The sequence below is a fragment of the Xenopus tropicalis genome, chromosome 6, assembly GCF_000004195.4.
Source record: "Xenopus tropicalis strain Nigerian chromosome 6, UCB_Xtro_10.0, whole genome shotgun sequence".
Lineage (NCBI taxonomy): Eukaryota > Metazoa > Chordata > Amphibia > Anura > Pipidae > Xenopus > Xenopus tropicalis.
The window spans coordinates 151,021,476-151,038,627 of NC_030682.2; the positions used below are offsets into that span (position 1 = coordinate 151,021,476).

At 40.5% G+C, this 17,152-nt stretch overlaps 1 protein-coding gene across 2 annotated transcripts; it reads left to right on the forward strand.

The window, feature by feature from the left end:
• Positions 1-1,404: 1,404 nt before the first annotated feature.
• On the forward strand, positions 1,405-5,728 carry LOC100127632 (uncharacterized). 2 transcript variants are annotated; one of them, XM_018094521.2, is made up of 4 exons: positions 1,405-1,507; positions 3,204-3,277; positions 4,670-4,946; positions 5,388-5,728. In XM_018094521.2, exons 2-4 carry the CDS (start codon positions 3,205-3,207, stop codon positions 5,560-5,562), a joined length of 525 nt encoding a protein of 174 aa, XP_017950010.1. In that variant the 5' UTR covers positions 1,405-1,507; position 3,204; the 3' UTR covers positions 5,563-5,728.
• Positions 5,729-17,152: the final 11,424 nt, after the last annotated feature.

Genomic DNA, 17,152 nt, shown 5'->3' on the forward strand with positions numbered 1-17,152 from the left:
TCAGTACCTACCTTTAGTGCCCCGGATATATAGCCCTGATTGTACAGCGGTACCTACCTTTAGTGCCCCAGATATATAGCCCTGATTGTACAGCGGTACCTACCTTTAGTGCCCCGGATATATAGCCCTGATTGTACAGCAGTACCTACCTTTAGTGCCCCCGATATATAGCCCTGATTGTACAGCAGTACCTACCTTTAGTGCCCCGGATATATAGCCCTGATTGTACAGCGGTACCTACCTTTAGTGCCCCGGATATATAGCCCTGATTGTACAGCGGTACCTACCTTTAGTGCCCCCGATATATAGCCCTGATTGTACAGCAGTACCTACCTTTAGTGCCCCAGATATATAGCCCTGATTGTACAGCCGTACCTACCTTTAGTGCCCCCGATATATAGCCCTGATTGTACAGCGGTATCTACCTTTAGGGCCCCGATATATAGCCCTTATTGTACAGCGGTACCTACCTTTAGTGCCCCAGATATATAGCCCTGATTGTACAGCGGTACCTACCTTTAGTGCCCCAGATATATAGCCCTGATTGTACAGCGGTACCTACCTTTAGTGCCCCGATATATAGCCCTGATTGTACAGCAGTACCTACCTTTAGTGCCCCAGATATATAGCCCTGATTGTACAGCGGTACCTACCTTTAGTGCCCCAGATATATAGCCCTGATTGTACAGCGGTACCTACGGTACGTACTGACCAACTCATCCTACAGTACAAGCTTTCTCAATACTGACATACTGCTGTGATCCCTGAGATAAAACTTTTGGTTTGGCCAATGGGTTTCAGCAATGGAACCTTCTACATTGGGTTTTATTATGGTTTCCCCAATGGACTCCATGGCCCCTAAGGATCAACCAGACAGACTGCTGTTCATTACATTTACCCCCCCATTTTCTATGTACAGTATGTTCTTCTCTGAAATGAGAAATTATCCGGTTGAGCAGTTTATTTTCCTCTGAATTGTTGTTTCTGTGGGTGTGGGCTCCCTGGGAACAATGCAGTGTGATTTATAACCCCATAAACTCTTTATACCTCTTAACCTTCGCTCTACATATTTTTCACACTTTACTGTGGGTGCGACTAACAATGAGCTATTTTGGCTGCTGTAGATCACTGGCATGGTTTATACATGAAGAATATATGTATATATATATATATATACACAGGTATATACGGTTACAGAACCTATGGGAGGATTTCAGCCCCATCTTGCAATGCTGAAACTTGTTTTTTAAATCAGAACCTATGATTTGCTCACTAAGAACTTTTAAGGTTCAACTGTTGCCCATGTCTTTGTCTCCGTTACTGATTACTCCATGACAATAGTTGCCCTCGCCTTCGGCTAAATCCAATACAAGGGCTGGAACCTGTTCTGCAAACAACCAGTTCTGCGAATGATTCAATAGAACCACAGGGCATTTATTTACTCAGTGAAAGTATTTAAACTGAGTTAAAGGCAAGAAGTGTCAGAGAACAGATTTGGTCAAAAAAGGTGAGATCTTTACACACGTTACTTATTATTTCTATTTATGGTGATTTCTTACTTGGAGGTGGGTTGATGATAAAATCATAAAAATAAATTCTCTCAACTCAAAAGTAATAATCATTTTGTTGCTATTTAATGTCCGGGGGAAGATGAGAACTTGTACAGTAGCAGAGCCCTAAGCCCCTTGTGTGCAACTGCTCTGTCCCAAGGGATCTTGGGAAACAGAAAAGGGGGAAAAAAGCAGGGGAATAGGAATAAGAGTAAGAAGCGGGGGAATAGGAATAAGAATAAGAAGCAGGGGAAAAGGAATAAGAATAAGAAGCAGCGGTATAGGAATAAGAGTAAGAAGCAGGGGAATAGGAATAAGAGTAAGAAGCGGGGGAATAGGAATAAGAGTAAGAAGCAGGGGAATGGGAATAAGAATAAGAAGTGGGGGAATAGGAATAAGAGTAAGAAGCGGGGGAATAGGAATAAGAGTAAGAAGCAGGGGAATAGGAATAAGAGTAAGAAGCAGGGGAATAGGAATAAGAGTAAGAAGCAGGGGAATAGGAATAAGAGTAAGAAGCGGGGGAATAGGAATAAGAGTAAGAAGCAGGGGAATAGGAATAAGAGTAAGAAGCAGGGGAATAGGAATAAGAATAAGAAGCAGGGGAATAGGAATAAGAGTAAGAAGCAGGGGAATAGGAATAAGAGTAAGAAGCGGGGGAATAGGAATAAGAGTAAGAAGCAGGGGAATGGGAATAAGAATAAGAAGCAGCGGTATAGGAATAAGAGTAAGAAGCAGGGGAATAGGAATAAGAGTAAGAAGCGGGGGAATAGGAATAAGAGTAAGAAGCAGGGGAATAGGAATAAGAATAAGAAGCAGGGGAATAGGAATAAGAGTAAGAAGCAGGGGAACGGGAATAAGAATAAGAAGTGGGGGAATAGGAATAAGAGTAAGAAGCAGGGGAATAGGAATAAGAGTAAGAAGCAGGGGAACGGGAATAAGAATAAGAAGCGGGGGAATAGGAATAAGAGTAAGAAGCAGGGGAACGGGAATAAGAATAAGAAGCGGGGGAATAGGAATAAGAGTAAGAAGCAGGGGAATAGGAATAAGAGTAAGAAGCAGGGGAATAGGAATAAGAGTAAGAAGCAGGGGAATAGGAATAAGAGTAAGAAGCAGGAGAATAGGAATAAGAGTAAGAAGCAGGGGAATAAGAGTAAGAAGCAGGGGAATAGGAATAAGAGTAAGAAGCAGGAGAATAGGAATAAGAGTAAGAAGCAGGGGAATAGGAATAAGAATAAGAAGCAGGGGAATAAGAGTAAGAAGCAGGGGAATAGGAATAAGAATAAGAAGCAGGGGAATAGAAATAAGAATAAGAAGAAGGGGAATAGAAATAAGAATAAGAAGTAGGGAAATAGAAATAAAATTTCAGAAATAAAGGTGAATCTGGAATCTAGGATCTGGGACAGCCCTTATACTTGCCCTGTACAAACTCACTGTTTCTTTTTTCTATTGGTGTTACCACAATATAAATATCCACAAGAGTACTTAATGTTATACACCACCACTGAGTGCATATAATTCTGTACTTGATCTTATCCTTAGATTTCTTGCAATTGAGATGTAATGGACTATATTTCCCAGCAGCCTTAGCCAGGGTGTTTGGCTGTACAAGAGTCAGAAACAAACTCACTGTATCACTATTCTGTCTCTCCATAGGATGAAGTGCATTGTGGTTCTGCTGGCGTGTGTGGCTCTTGGGTGGGCACAGTCATGCAACCCCCAGCCAGGAGGTAGGAGAATTCTCTTTTTTGCCCACATTTTATTGTCTTATCTGCCCCTGAACAGAATCCACCTCTTTGGCAAAGTGTTGGGGGAAAAAATTCCTTTCTTCTACATCCCTTCCATTCCAGTACAAACCTAGAGGTGGTATAGCTCCACCCACGCAAGCATGTAGGATCAGCCATTAATAGTGATGAGCGAATCTGTCTAAAAAAATTCATGAAACATCAAAAATGACGCACGTCAAAAAAAAATTAGGTTCCACTGCTGGGACATGTTTGGGTTCCACTGCTGGGATGTGTCTGGGTTCTACAGCTGGGACATGTTTGGGTTCCACTGCTGGGACGTGTTTGGGTTCCACTGCTGGGACTTGTTTGGGTTCCACTGCTGGGACATGTTTGGGTTCCACTGCTGGGACATGTCTGGGTTCTACTGCTGGGATGTGTTTGGGTTCTACTGCTGGGATGGGTTTGGGTTCCACTGCTGGGATGTGTTTGGGTTCCACTGCTGGGACATGTTTGGGTTCCACTGCTGGGATTTTTCTGGGTTCTACTGCTGGGATGTGTTTGGGTTCCACTGCTGGGACGTGTTTGGGTTACACTGCTGGGATGTTTCTGGGTTCCACTGATGGGACGTGTTTGGGTTCCACTGCTGGGATGTTTCTGGGTTCCACTGCTGGGACGTGTTTGGGTTCCACTGCTGGGATGTGTTTGGGTTCCACTGCTGGGATGTGTTTGGGTTCCACTGCTGGGACGTGTTTGGGTTCCACTGCTGGGATGTGTTTGGGTTCCACTGCTGGGACGTGTTTGGGTTCCACTGCTGGGATGTTTCTGGGTTCTACTGCTAGGCTAGGGCTGAAACTGCCAAGTCCTGTTGGTTGTGCCCACTGGTGTTAGGGCTTTTTGCTATCTCATGTTTTGGCTACTGGTTGGCACCAGCCTTAGTATTCACATTATACCCCTGGTCGGGGCAACTTCTCTGTGCCTTTTGTCTGCTCTGTAAATCATAAGTGGCAGCTCCTGTATGCAAGGGGGTTGGTAACTTCAAGCTCTTGTGTGGAACCATGGTGTTTATATACCTGGGGGAATGCCTAGATTAAGTGCTGTGGCTTTAGGGCATTGTCCTTATGTGTCTAGTTTTATTCCTCCATGTCTGTGTCCTCTGTGGTTCCTTACATTGGTGCTGTTACTCTCTCCCACTGTAAAGAACCGGTGTGGGTTCTGGGGGTGCGGCTGGAGTCAGAATAGGAACCTTGTGCCTGGTGCCAAAGTCAGACTCCGGGTTCTGTGTAGTGTTTTAGTGGCGGCTCCCAGATCTGCTTTAACTCTGAGCAGTTGAAAACCATTTTATCCCAAGTTCATGTCAGAACCAATCAACTTGTACAATTTAATTTCTCTTTTTAGCACAAAATCTGGCGATATCGGGAGCGGTCAGGCAGAGCTCCACCTATGCGGCCCAGTACCCAGCAGAAAAGGCAGTCGATGGTATAAAAGACACAAACACGTTTGCGCGCCCCTGCGCAATTACTGGGTATGACAAAGGCCCATGGTGGCAGTTGGACCTGAAGAAGAACTACAGGGTCGGTTCCATGGTCATAGTGAACAGAGGGGACTGTTGCGCCGATCGACTGAAAGGAGCAGAGATCCGGGTTGGAAGTTCCCCAGATAATAACAACCCAGTGTGAGTCCCATACGCCTCTATTAGTGTCCCCTAATGGAACTGGGGTGGATGGGAAACTGCATAAAGAGAGGTTGATTAAGGGAGGGATCTCCAGTGAAGCAGTTCCATTATTCAAGTTTAGACGTAGATGTAATTCAGAGCCAAAGAGTCTTTATCAAAGGATAAGTAAAGCTTTAAAATAAGTGAATGTCAAATTGATGAGAGGTCTATTTTAACCGCTTCTGCAATTTACATTTATTTTTTCATATTTTTTTTTTAATTCCAAGATATTAAGGGATAAAGTACTATCAATATAAATGCACTTTGTCATAATAGATATAAATAACCATGGATAGCAGGAATTATTCTATAGGAGGTCCGTTCCATATCTGGCCATGCTGGCAGGGTTCAATTCTGTCATATGGTGTCATAAAATAACCCTATTACTGTCTTTTCCCCCAGATGTGGCACCGTCACTGACGTCTCCCAACTCACCCTCACTCTGTGCTGTAAGGGGCTGGAGGGCCGCTATGTGAGTGTGGTGATTCCTGGGCGCAATGAGTATCTCCAGCTCTGTGAAGTGGAGGTTTATGGGGAGGAAGTTACAACAAAGGAAGAACAAAAGCTGTGTTGGTAGCCACACATTACACTGGGCAGATAAAAGGGAAACCAAGAGGAAATAAATACACTGTATCTGCCCCCCCCCCCTTTATTGCTGGTTTATGTATGTTTGGGGCAATATTCTGTTTTTTCTAGTATTTTTAAACTAAAAAGACAAACCATAAACGAATATGAAATTGAAACCTCTGTTTCCTGTGTGTGATAATAATGCATGCCTGAAGGGGGCGCCGTGCCATATAACACAGAGAATATGGGGCATTTATGCATCAGATGAAACACAGAGTAATAAGTAATAGAAATACATCCCTATCACAGTTATTCATGGTTCCCAATGTCCATAAAGCAGTTTAGCAGGAGGGACTCACAGTTATACTCAGATTGGGGGCATTTAAATTGCATTAATATTGTCAGAACTGGCAGCAGGGGCTCCGTGCAATGGAAATGTGGGTGCCAGGTACTGTCCCCTGAGCAGCAATGCAAATTGACTATAATACAGCTATAGGATCCATTACTCAGAAACCCGTTATCCAGAAAGCTCTGAATAATAGGAAGGACATCTCCCATAGACTCCATTTTAATCAAATAATTACAATTTTCCAAAATGATTTCTTTTTTCTCTCTAATAATAAAACAGTTCCTTCTACTTTATCCCAACCAGGGTCAGACTGGGCTGCCAGGGCACCGGGAAAAAACCCTGTTGGCCCTGGTGGCCCAGACCCAGGTGGAGGTAGCCCCTACAGGCCATGGTATGGGCCCATTGGAGGGTGCAGGGCCCCCTGAGGCAGTAGTCCCGGTAGGCCCTGCACCCCCCAGTCTGACCCTGATCCCAACTAAGATATAATTACCCCTTATTGGGCCAGAACAGCCCTATTGGGTTTATTTAATGGTTAAATGATTCCCTTTTCTCTGTAATAATAAAACAGTACCTGTACTTGATCCCAACTAAGATATAATTACCCCTTATTGGGGCCAGAACAGCCCTATTGGGTTTATTTCATGGTTAAATGATTCCCTTTTCTCTGTAATAATAAAACAGTACATGTACTTGATCCCAACTAAGATATAATTACCCCTTATTGGGGGCAGAACAGCCCTATTGGGTTTATTTAATGGTTAAATGATTCCCTTTTCTCTGTAATAATAAAACAGTACCTGTACTTGATCCCAACTAAGATATAATTACCCCTTATTGGGGGCAGAACAGCCCTATTGGGTTTATTTAATGGTTAAATGATTCCCTTTTCTCTGTAATAATAAAACAGTACCTGTACTTGATCCCAACTAAGATATAATTACCCCTATTTGGGGCAGAACAGCCCTATTGGGTTTATTTCATGTTTAAATGATTTTTAAGTATACTTAAAGTATGGAGATCCAAATTACAAAATGACCCCTTATCTAGAAAACCCCAGGCCCTGAGCATTCTGGGTAACAGGTCCCATACCTGTATATAGGAACTCATATGATCAGACTTTCCGTGAAGCTCCTATTTCAGATTCTAATTAACACTTTAGGGGTGATTTATAAACATTGTTTTATAAGTTTGATTTTTTTTCACAATTTGAGTTTTTAGCGCTAAAACTATTACGGTTATGGTACAAAAACTCAAAGCGACGGCAACTACTGGTTATATCCAAAAAGGGCCAGTAAAAAACAAACTGAATGTGACCCATTTGTAGGGATCCTGGGGGGGGAATTCCCAGGGGGGTTTCCTTTTTTACTATAGGGAGATACATGTTCTATATGGGCCAAAACCCTTAATATCCCTATCACTGTCATCTGTTAACTCAAGTAGGAATAAGAATGATATTTATATGCTGAAATCCAACTGCAAAACAGTTCTTCTCTTTCTGCATCAATCCTGGCAGGGGAGGAGGGACTAAAACACTGATGTTATAGATTGTAACAACTTCCCCACAGATTACAGACAGCATGCAGGAACTACATAACCCACAATGCATTGCACTGCGATGTTCCTTTACTTATTGACATCACGTGTGCAGCAGGGGATTGTGGGATTGAGAGGATGCAGGCTGAAGGCAGTGTAGGCACTGCTACTAATAGCAATTATATATACAAATAACTAAATAATCATTACAAATTTGTAATAAATGTACATTGCAAAGTAGCTTAGAATTATGTTTTCTTTTACTAGACAAAAAGTTATATTTTGGGTTGACTTGTTCTTTAATAAAAGTGAAAAGAGCTACATTTTTATTTGACCTTAAATAAAGTTTATTTAATTTCGAGTGAATGCCCCCAGCACTGACGTGAATATGTCATATGAAACTTACCCTTTATTATTTGGCAGCGGAGGTTCCGGATATACACCCTGTTCCAGATTATTAAGCAAATGATATTTTTCTCATTTACCAAAATGACTGATGTAAATAACAGTCTCATGGTATCAGCTATTAATTCAAAGTTTATTAAACAAACCTCCCAATGATAACAGGATTTTTTTAAAGAATAAAACGTACAATGCTCTGTTCCAGATTATTACGCACAGTAAGTTTCAAAACACTTTATAGGTTGTAAAGAACGAAAATTGTCATTTGTTGTGTTTGCAGCATATTCACTGAAATCAAAAGCCGCTTCTATCAAACTTTTTGACTTTTTAAACGTTTTAACAGGTCCCGTTACATTGTAACATAGGAGCCCTTATTTGCAGCCTGACAAGTCTGGCACCCATTGAACTTGTGAGTTTTGGGACAGTTTGTGCCTGAATTTGTTTGCAAGATGCCAGAATGGCCTCCCAGAGCCTCTTTTGGATGGAAACTGCCTCCCACCCTCATAGATCTTTTGCTTGAGGACGCTCCAAAGCTTCTCAATAGGGTTCAGGTGAGGGGAGGATGGAGGCCACACCATAGGGCTGATTCACTAAAGTGCATTAAAACGAGCGCTATTTATAGCATCCAGTAAAAATGTATCGCGTCTAATTTTCCGCATTTTTACTTGCGTTAATTTAGTCGCAATACTGTTTGCGTTATTTAAGTCCCAAAGACTATTTTCGTGCGGTATTTGATGGAACATGCGCTAATTAACACATCATGCACAAATAGTCGCCGCGTGCGAAAAAACGCACGCCATATTAGCCATACACGCCATTGCGCTTGTAAAACTACTGTTCGGAAAATGCCCATTTCCCTGCAAACTGGCGGCTGCATCACTCTGGGGCCAACACAGACTGGAATAAATCCCACTGCAAAGTCCATACTGTGTTGCCAAAAGCTCATTAACTGTACTTTTCTATAATTACCGCCTGCCCCAAGTAGGGGTTAATCTTCACACAGACTAATTTAACGCGTCTAAGTGTTTGTGAATCATGTGTTAGTTTTATTTCGGTATGCAAATTAATGCATGCGGTAGCGTGAAATTTAATGCACGCGATATGCGACTCAATGCGCTAATACTTTAGCGAATCATGCGTTTGTTTTTCGCGTCAATTTTAATGCAACAAAGCGCGCGATAAAACTTAGCTACCTTTAGTGAATCAACCCTCATGACTTTCTCTCCTTGTATCCCCATAGCAGCCATTGATGCAGAGGGATTCTTTGCAGAATGAGATGGGGCATTGCCATACATGGAGATGATTTTATTACGGAAAGCATAGTCCTACTGTACCAGGGAAGAAAGTGGTCAGTCAGACGCTCCACATACTTTGCAGAGGCCATATTTACACCTTCAGGGACCCTAAAGGGGTCGCCCAGCTCTCTTCCCATGATTCCGGCCCAAAACATGACTCCGCCACCTCCTTGCTGACTTTGCAGCCTTGTTGGAAGACGGTGGCACCAACCATCCACTAGTCCAATGGTCCCCAACCTTTTTTGCACCATGGACCGGTTTCAAGCAATTTTTCCAAGGACCGGGGATGTGGGGGTGGTGCAACTAGTGCATAGTATATCATTTTAATTATAACCTATATAATGTAAATGTAATTATTAAATGTTATATTATGCACTTTATTATTATTAAATACAGCTTAATAAAGTACTTTGGTCCTTGTACTGATCAGTAGAAAGCTTCCTGGGCTTTGCATAGCTGTTGTCATGGCTGTGTAACACATCGGGGAGTTGGGATCACAGGTAATTGGGACCAGAGGTGGCCCGGTTCAGCACAGCCCACGGCCCGGCACCGGTCCCCAGACCGGTGGTTGGGGAGCCCTGCCCTACTCCATCCATCTGGCCCATCCAGGGTTGCATGGCACTCATCAGTGAACAGGACTGTTTGAAAATGAGTCTCCATGTATTTCTCTGCCATTTCTGCTTGTGGACATTGGTTAGTGGTGGCCGAATAGAAGGTTTATGCACAGTTACAGACTCTGTGGGACTCTACACCTTGATGTCTGTGGGACTCCAGAGGCACCAGCAGCTTCAGATATCTGTTTGCGGCTATGTAATGGCATTGTAGCAGCTGCACTCTTGATCCGACGCATGGATCTGGCAATAATCTTCCTCAATGTGCCGTTATCTGCACCAACGTCTGTGCTCTGAATCAGCCACAAAGCTCTTAATAGTGCCATGATCACTATTTCGTGAAATATCTGTTTTCACACCTCGTCCAAAGCCCTGAGACACAATGCCATCCATGATTTTAATTGAAAGCCAAAAAATCTAATCTTTGTGACACTAATAGAATTTGTATAATAATCTGGACCAGTGCATTGTAAGTTTTTTTATTCTTAAAAAAAAATACTGTTATCATGAGGAGGTTTGTTCAATAAAGTTTAAATTGTACGCTTAATAGCTGATAACATGAGAATGATGCTGACACAGGGTTTGGCACAGGGTGTAGAGTAATACTATTACCCAATGCGTAACTGTGTATTGCCCCCATAAGTAATTCAGCGAATACATCGCTATATCCAAAAGCCATGTATATTAAATAAAGGCTTTTTAATGGAGACAAGAAGGTGCTGGCAACGGCGATACCACACCAGGTAGGGTACCTCGGCAACACCATAAACACTTACACCTCTAGTGTGCGGGGCACCACCACAATACTGGAGTTTTTGACCTGTACACAGGGCCGGAGTGGGGTGTCTGGGGCCCACCGAGGCTGCTACCCCAAGGGCCCCCATCCCAGCCATGCCCCTGGGCATGACATATACATGGCATCTTCTTCTCACAATGTGTCAGGGAGGGAGGGAGTGGACCCAGGCCCGGATTTGTGGAGAGGCCACAAAGACCCAGGCCTAGGGTGGCATGCCGCCCCGCCGCAAGAAAATTTTTTAATTTGGCTCCCATACGGAGCAGTCGGGACCTCTCCCCACTGCTCCGTATGGGAGTTTAAAGGAGAGCATGCGCACCCACGGCCGTGGGGGGTTGTCGCGCGTTCGCGCATGTGCACTGGGGGGTCGTGTTCGCGCATGTGCACGGGTGGGGGGGCGACCAACAGGTGACTCGGGGCGCCCACAACAGAAATCCGGCCCTGAGTGGACCGGGGCTGAGGGGGCCCCCTGGGTTTTTTCCCGATGCCCCGCTGGCCCAGTCCGGCCTTTCCTGGGACTTTCCAAATCAGTTATATTTTCAGGTATAAATACAATTTTCTTCGGATATATCTGTTTATATAAAGAAAAATATGTTGTTTTGTTTTCAATTTTGAGGCATTTAGAAGCTAATACAGTGAGAAGATACCCAAGTTTATAGGTTTCCCCGCACTTCACTCTGTTTCTGGCTCTACCCGTATATTTTACATAGTGCATTCCAAATCCGACAATTCCCCGGCTACAACCTGCCGAGATCATGTAGAAGTCAATGGCCGAGGTCCCTTCCCTGGAAGATCTTCTCCCCCACAAAGCCAAATCCTTACTACAAAAACTTAACAGTTGGGGCAGTTTTCCCATTAAAATGTACTATTACATGTTATTAAAACTTTTACATGTTTTTTCTCCAAAGTTGATACCCCAGCCCTCCCTCTGGCAACAACCAATCCCTGCCCTTAAGCAGTTAAATAACATCCTGCCGTGGGGGCCAAAAACTCGCTCGTCGGCTCCAAATCCAGTAAAACGAGTGAAACGGTTTTTATGCTGCCGGCAAATGTGTCACAATGCGATTCTGCGGGAAATGTTTTGTTGCTCAGGAGAAAATGCTCAAAGCAAATGATAAATAAAGAGCAAATCGAATATGATTTTTGTATTTAATAAATATTTAACTGAAAAAAATGGCAACGGAATAAAATATCTTAATTTAACATTTGATAAATGAGCCCCAGTGTTTGAGTGAATCCCCCCAGCATTCCCAGTATCTCAGGGGGTCACGTTCCTTCCTTGCACCTCAGTTCCAGCCCTTCCCACTGGGTTGCGCTGCTAAGGGATAAGGAAGAAATAGGTATTTCTCCATATTTCTCCATTAACCATTAAATAAACCCAATAGGGCTGTTCTGTCCCCAATAAGGGGTAATTATATCTTAGTTGGGATCAAGTACAGGTACTGTTTTATTATTACAGAGAAAAGGGAATCATTTAACCATGAAATAAACCCAATAGGGCTGTTCTGCCCCAATAAGGGGTAATTATATCTTAGTTGGGATCAAGTACAGGTACTGTTTTATTATTACAGAGAAAAGGGAATCATTTAACCATTAAATAAACCCAATAGGGCTGTTCTGCCCCAATAAGGGGTAATTATATCTTAGTTGGGATCAAGTACAGGTACTGTTTTATTATTACAGAGAAAAGGGAATCATTTAACCATTAAATAAACCCAATAGGGCTGTTCTGCCCTAATAAGGGGTAATTATATCTTAGTTGGGATCAAGTACAGGTACTGTTTCATTATTACAGAAAAAAGGGAATCATTTAACCATTAAATAAACCCAATAGGGCTGTTCTGCCCCCAATAAGGGGTAATTATATCTTAGTTGGGATCAAGTACAGGTACTGTTTCATTATTACAGAGAAAAGGGAATCATTTAACCATGAAATAAACCCAATAGGGCTGTTCTGCCCCAATAAGGGGTAATTATATCTTAGTTGGGATCAAGTACAGGTACTGTTTTATTATTACAGAGAAAAAGGAATCATTTAACCATTAAATAAACCCAATAGGGCTTTTCTGCCCCAATAAGAGGTAATTATATCTTAGTTGGGATCAAGTACAGGTACTGTTTTATTATTACAGGGAAAAAGGAATAATTTAACCATGAAATAAACCCAATAGGGCTGTTCTGCCCCAATAAGGGGTAATTATATGTTAGTTGGGATCAAGTACAGGTACTGTTTTATTATTACAGAGAAAAAGGAATCATTTAACCATTAAATAAACCCAATAGGGCTTTTCTGCCCCAATAAGAGGTAATTATATCTTAGTTGGGATCAAGTACAGGTACTGTTTTATTATTACAGAGAAAAGGGAATCATTTAACCATGAAATAAACCCAATAGGGCTGTTCTGCCCCAATAAGGGGTAATTATATGTTAGTTGGGATCAAGTACAGGTACTGTTTTATTATTACAGGGAAAAAGGAATAATTTAACCATGAAATAAACCCAATAGGGCTGTTCTGCCCCAATAAGGGGTAATTATATGTTAGTTGGGATCAAGTACAGGTACTGTTTTATTATTACAGGGAAAAAGGAATAATTTAACCATGAAATAAACCCAATAGGGCTGTTCTGCCCCCAATAAGGGGTAATTATATCTTAGTTGGGATCAAGTACAGGTACTGTTTTATTATTACAGGGAAAAAGGAATAATTTAACCATTAAATAAACCCAATAGGGCTGTTCTGCCCCAATAAGGGGTAATTATATCTTAGTTGGGATCAAGTACAGGTACTGTTTTATTATTACAGAGAAAAGGGAATCATTTAACCATTAAATAAACCCAATAGGGCTGTTCTGCCCCCAATAAGGGGTAATTATATCTTAGTTGGGATCAAGTACAGGTACTGTTTTATTATTACAGGGAAAAAGGAATAATTTAACCATTAAATAAACCCAATAGGGCTGTTCTGCCCCAATAAGGGGTAATTATATCTTAGTTGGGATCAAGTACAGGTACTGTTTTATTATTACAGAGAAAAGGGAATCATTTAACCATTAAATAAACCCAATAGGGCTGTTCTGCCCCCAATAAGGGGTAATTATATCTTAGTTGGGATCAAGTACAGGTACTGTTTTATTTCTACACAGAAAAAGGAAATCAGTTTTAAAATTTTGAATTATTTAATTAAAATGGAGTCTATGGGAGACAGGCTTTCCGTAATTTGGAGCTTTCTGGATAATGGATTTCCAGATAAGGGGTCCGATACCTGTACCAAAAATTTTGCCAAATGAGAAAAAAGTTGCGGTTGTGTCAAAAAAGTTGAGGCAACAAAGTTGCAGTAACCGAATTTCACAAATCTTTTGGCGTTTTGCAAATTTTTCTGCAGTTTCGCAAATTTCCTGACAAAGTGAAATAGAACAGATTCGCTCATCACTAGTAGAGGATCTAGCGGGGCCCTGGGTGGGAGGAGCCAGTGATGAGTGAGTGCAGGAGTAGGGGGGCCATTCAAGTATTGCAGTGCAGTCTGTGCATATCAGTATTAATTAGCACAGAATCCATTAGCAAAGAGTTTGCACTGATGCTAAATGTTTAGTGAGTCTTATTTACTACAGGTAAAACAGGGCAGTAACCCATGGCAACCAATCCGAACTTAGCTTTGGTTAGTCTGCTGAAGGTAGAAAAATGTAAGCAAATGTCTGATTCATTGGTATGGGTCACTTTTAATACTTACAGCCCTCCCTGTAAATATTATGGAGTCACTGGCAAATCACATGTCACTTATCAATTGGGGCTCATTTAAGGCTCATTTATAATGGCAACCTGTGGGGGGCTGCATGTGGGGACAACCACAGGGGTCCCGTTGGAGGGTGAAGGGCCCCTGCACCCCCCAGTCCAACCCTGATCATGGCTGGGCTGGATGAGAATACTCCCACATCCCATATGTATCTCTGAACTATATCTATATATAAAGCACATACAGATAATAAGTGCCCCAGTCTATAGATAATAAATACCCCAGTCTATAGATAATAAATACCCCAGTCTATAGATAATAAGTACCCCAGTCTATAGATAATAAATACCCCAGTCTATAGATAATAAGTACCCCAGTCTATAGATAATAAGTACCCCAGTCTATAGATAATAAATACCCCAGTCTATAGATAATAAATACCCCAGTCTATAGATAATAAGTACCCCAGTCTACAGATAATAAGTACCCCAGTCTATAGATAATAAGTACCCCAGTCTATAGATAATAAATATCCCAGTCTAAAGATAATAAGTACCCCAGTCTATAGATAATAAATACCCCAGTCTATAGATAATAAATACCCCAATCTATAGATAATAAGTACCCCAGTCTATAGATAATAAGTACCTCAGTCTATAGATAATAAATACCCCAGTCTATAGATAATAAATACCCCAGTCTATAGATAATAAGTACCCCAGTCTACAGATAATAAGTACCCCAGTCTATAGATAATAAGTACCCCAGTCTATAGATAATAAATATCCCAGTCTAAAGATAATAAGTACCCCAGTCTATAGATAATAAATACCCCAGTCTATAGATAATAAATACCCCAGTCTATAGATAATAAGTACCCCAGTCTATAGATAATAAATACCCCAGTCTATAGATAATAAATACCCCAGTCTATAGATAATAAGTACCCCAGTCTATAGATAATAAATACCCCAGTCTATAGATAATAAATATCCCAGTCTAAAGATAATAAGTACCCCAGTCTATAGATAATAAATATCCCAGTCTTTAGACAATAAATACCCCAGTCTAAACATAATAAATACCCCAGTCTAAAGATAATAAATATCCCAGTCTTTAGACAATAAATACCCCAGTCTAAACATAATAAATACCCCAGTCTAAAGATAATAAATATCCCAGTCTAAAGATAATAAATACCCCAGTCTATTGATAATAAATACCCCAGTCTAAAGATAATAAATATCCCAGTCTATTGATAATAAATATCCCAGTCTAAAGATAATAAATACCCCAGTCCTTAGATAATAAATACCCCAGTCTAAAGATAATAAATACCCCAGTCTATAGATAATAAATACCCCAGTCTAAAGATAATAAGTACCCCAGTCTATAGATAATAAGTACCCCAGTTTATAGATAATAAATACCCCAGTCTAAAGATAATAAGTACCCCAGTCTATAGATAATAAGTACCCCAGTCTATAGATAATAAGTACCCCAGTCTATAGATAATAAATATCCCAGTCTTTAGACAATAAATACCCCAGTCTAAAGATAATAAATATCCCAGTCTAAAGATAATAAATACCCCAGTCTAAAGATAATAAATATCCCAGTCTATTGATAATAAATACCCCTGTCTAAAGATAATAAATACCCCAGTCTATAGATAATAAATACCCCAGTCTAAAGATAATAAGTACCCCAGTCTATAGATAATAAGTACCCCAGTCTATAGATAATAAATATCCCAGTCTTTAGACAATAAATACCCCAGTCTAAAGATAATAAATACCCCAGTCTAAAGATAATAAATACCCCAGTCCTTAGATAATAAATACCTCAGTCTATAGATAATAAATACCCCAGTCTACAGATAATAAATACCCCAGTCCTTAGATAATAAATACCCCAGTCTAAAGATAATAAGTACCCCAGTCTAAAGATAATAAATACCCCAGTCTAAAGATAATAAATACCCCCATCTACACATAATAAATAACCCAGTCTATAGATAATAAATACCCCAGTCTATAGATAATAAATACCTCAGTCTATAGATAATAAATACCCCAGTCTATAGATAATAAATATCTCAGTCTACAGATAATAAATACCCCAGTATATAGATAATAAATACCCCAGTCTATAGATAATAAATACCCCAGTCTATAGATAATAAATACCTCAGTCTATTGATAATAAATACCCCAGTCTATAGATAATAAATACACAAGTCTATAGATAATAAATACCTCAGTCTATTGATAATAAGTACCCCAGTCTAAAGATAATAAATACCCCAGTTTAAAGATAATAAATACCCCAGTCTACAGATAATAAATACCCCAGTCCTTAGATAATAAATACCCCAGTCTAAAGATAATAAGTACCCCAGTCTAAAGATAATAAATACCCCAGTCTAAAGATAATAAATACCCCAGTCTATAGATAATAAATACCTCAGTCTATAGATAATAAAAACCTCAGTCTACAGATAATAAGTACCCCAGTCAATAGATAATAAATATCCCAGTCTACAGATAATAAGTACCCCAGCCTATAGATAATAAATACCTCAGTCTATAGATAATAAGTACCCCAGTCTATAGATAATAAATACCCCAGTCTATAGATAATAAGTACCCCAGTCTATAGATAATAAATACCCCAGTCTATAGATAATAAATAACTCAGTCTACAGATAGTAAATATCCCAGTCTATAGATAATAAATACCCCAGTCTATAGATAATAAATATCCCAGTCTCTAGATAATAAATACCTCAGTCTATAGATAATAAGTACCCCAGTCTACAGATAATAAATATCCCAGTCTACAGATAATAAGTACCCCAGCCTATAGATAATAAATACCTCAGT

What these genes read in the sequence shown, in the direction of transcription:
- LOC100127632 (XM_018094521.2), top strand. Translation starts at nt 3,205, where the DNA reads ATGAAGTGCATTGTGGTTCTGCTGGCGTGTGTGGCTCTTGGGTGGGCA. An exon ending in ATGCAACCCCCAGCCAGGAG is followed by an intron (nt 3,278 to 4,669) that starts GTAGGAGAATTC and finishes TTCTCTTTTTAG; the next exon opens with CACAAAATCTGGCGATATCG. An exon ending in CCAGATAATAACAACCCAGT is followed by an intron (nt 4,947 to 5,387) that starts GTGAGTCCCATA and finishes CTTTTCCCCCAG; the next exon opens with ATGTGGCACCGTCACTGACG.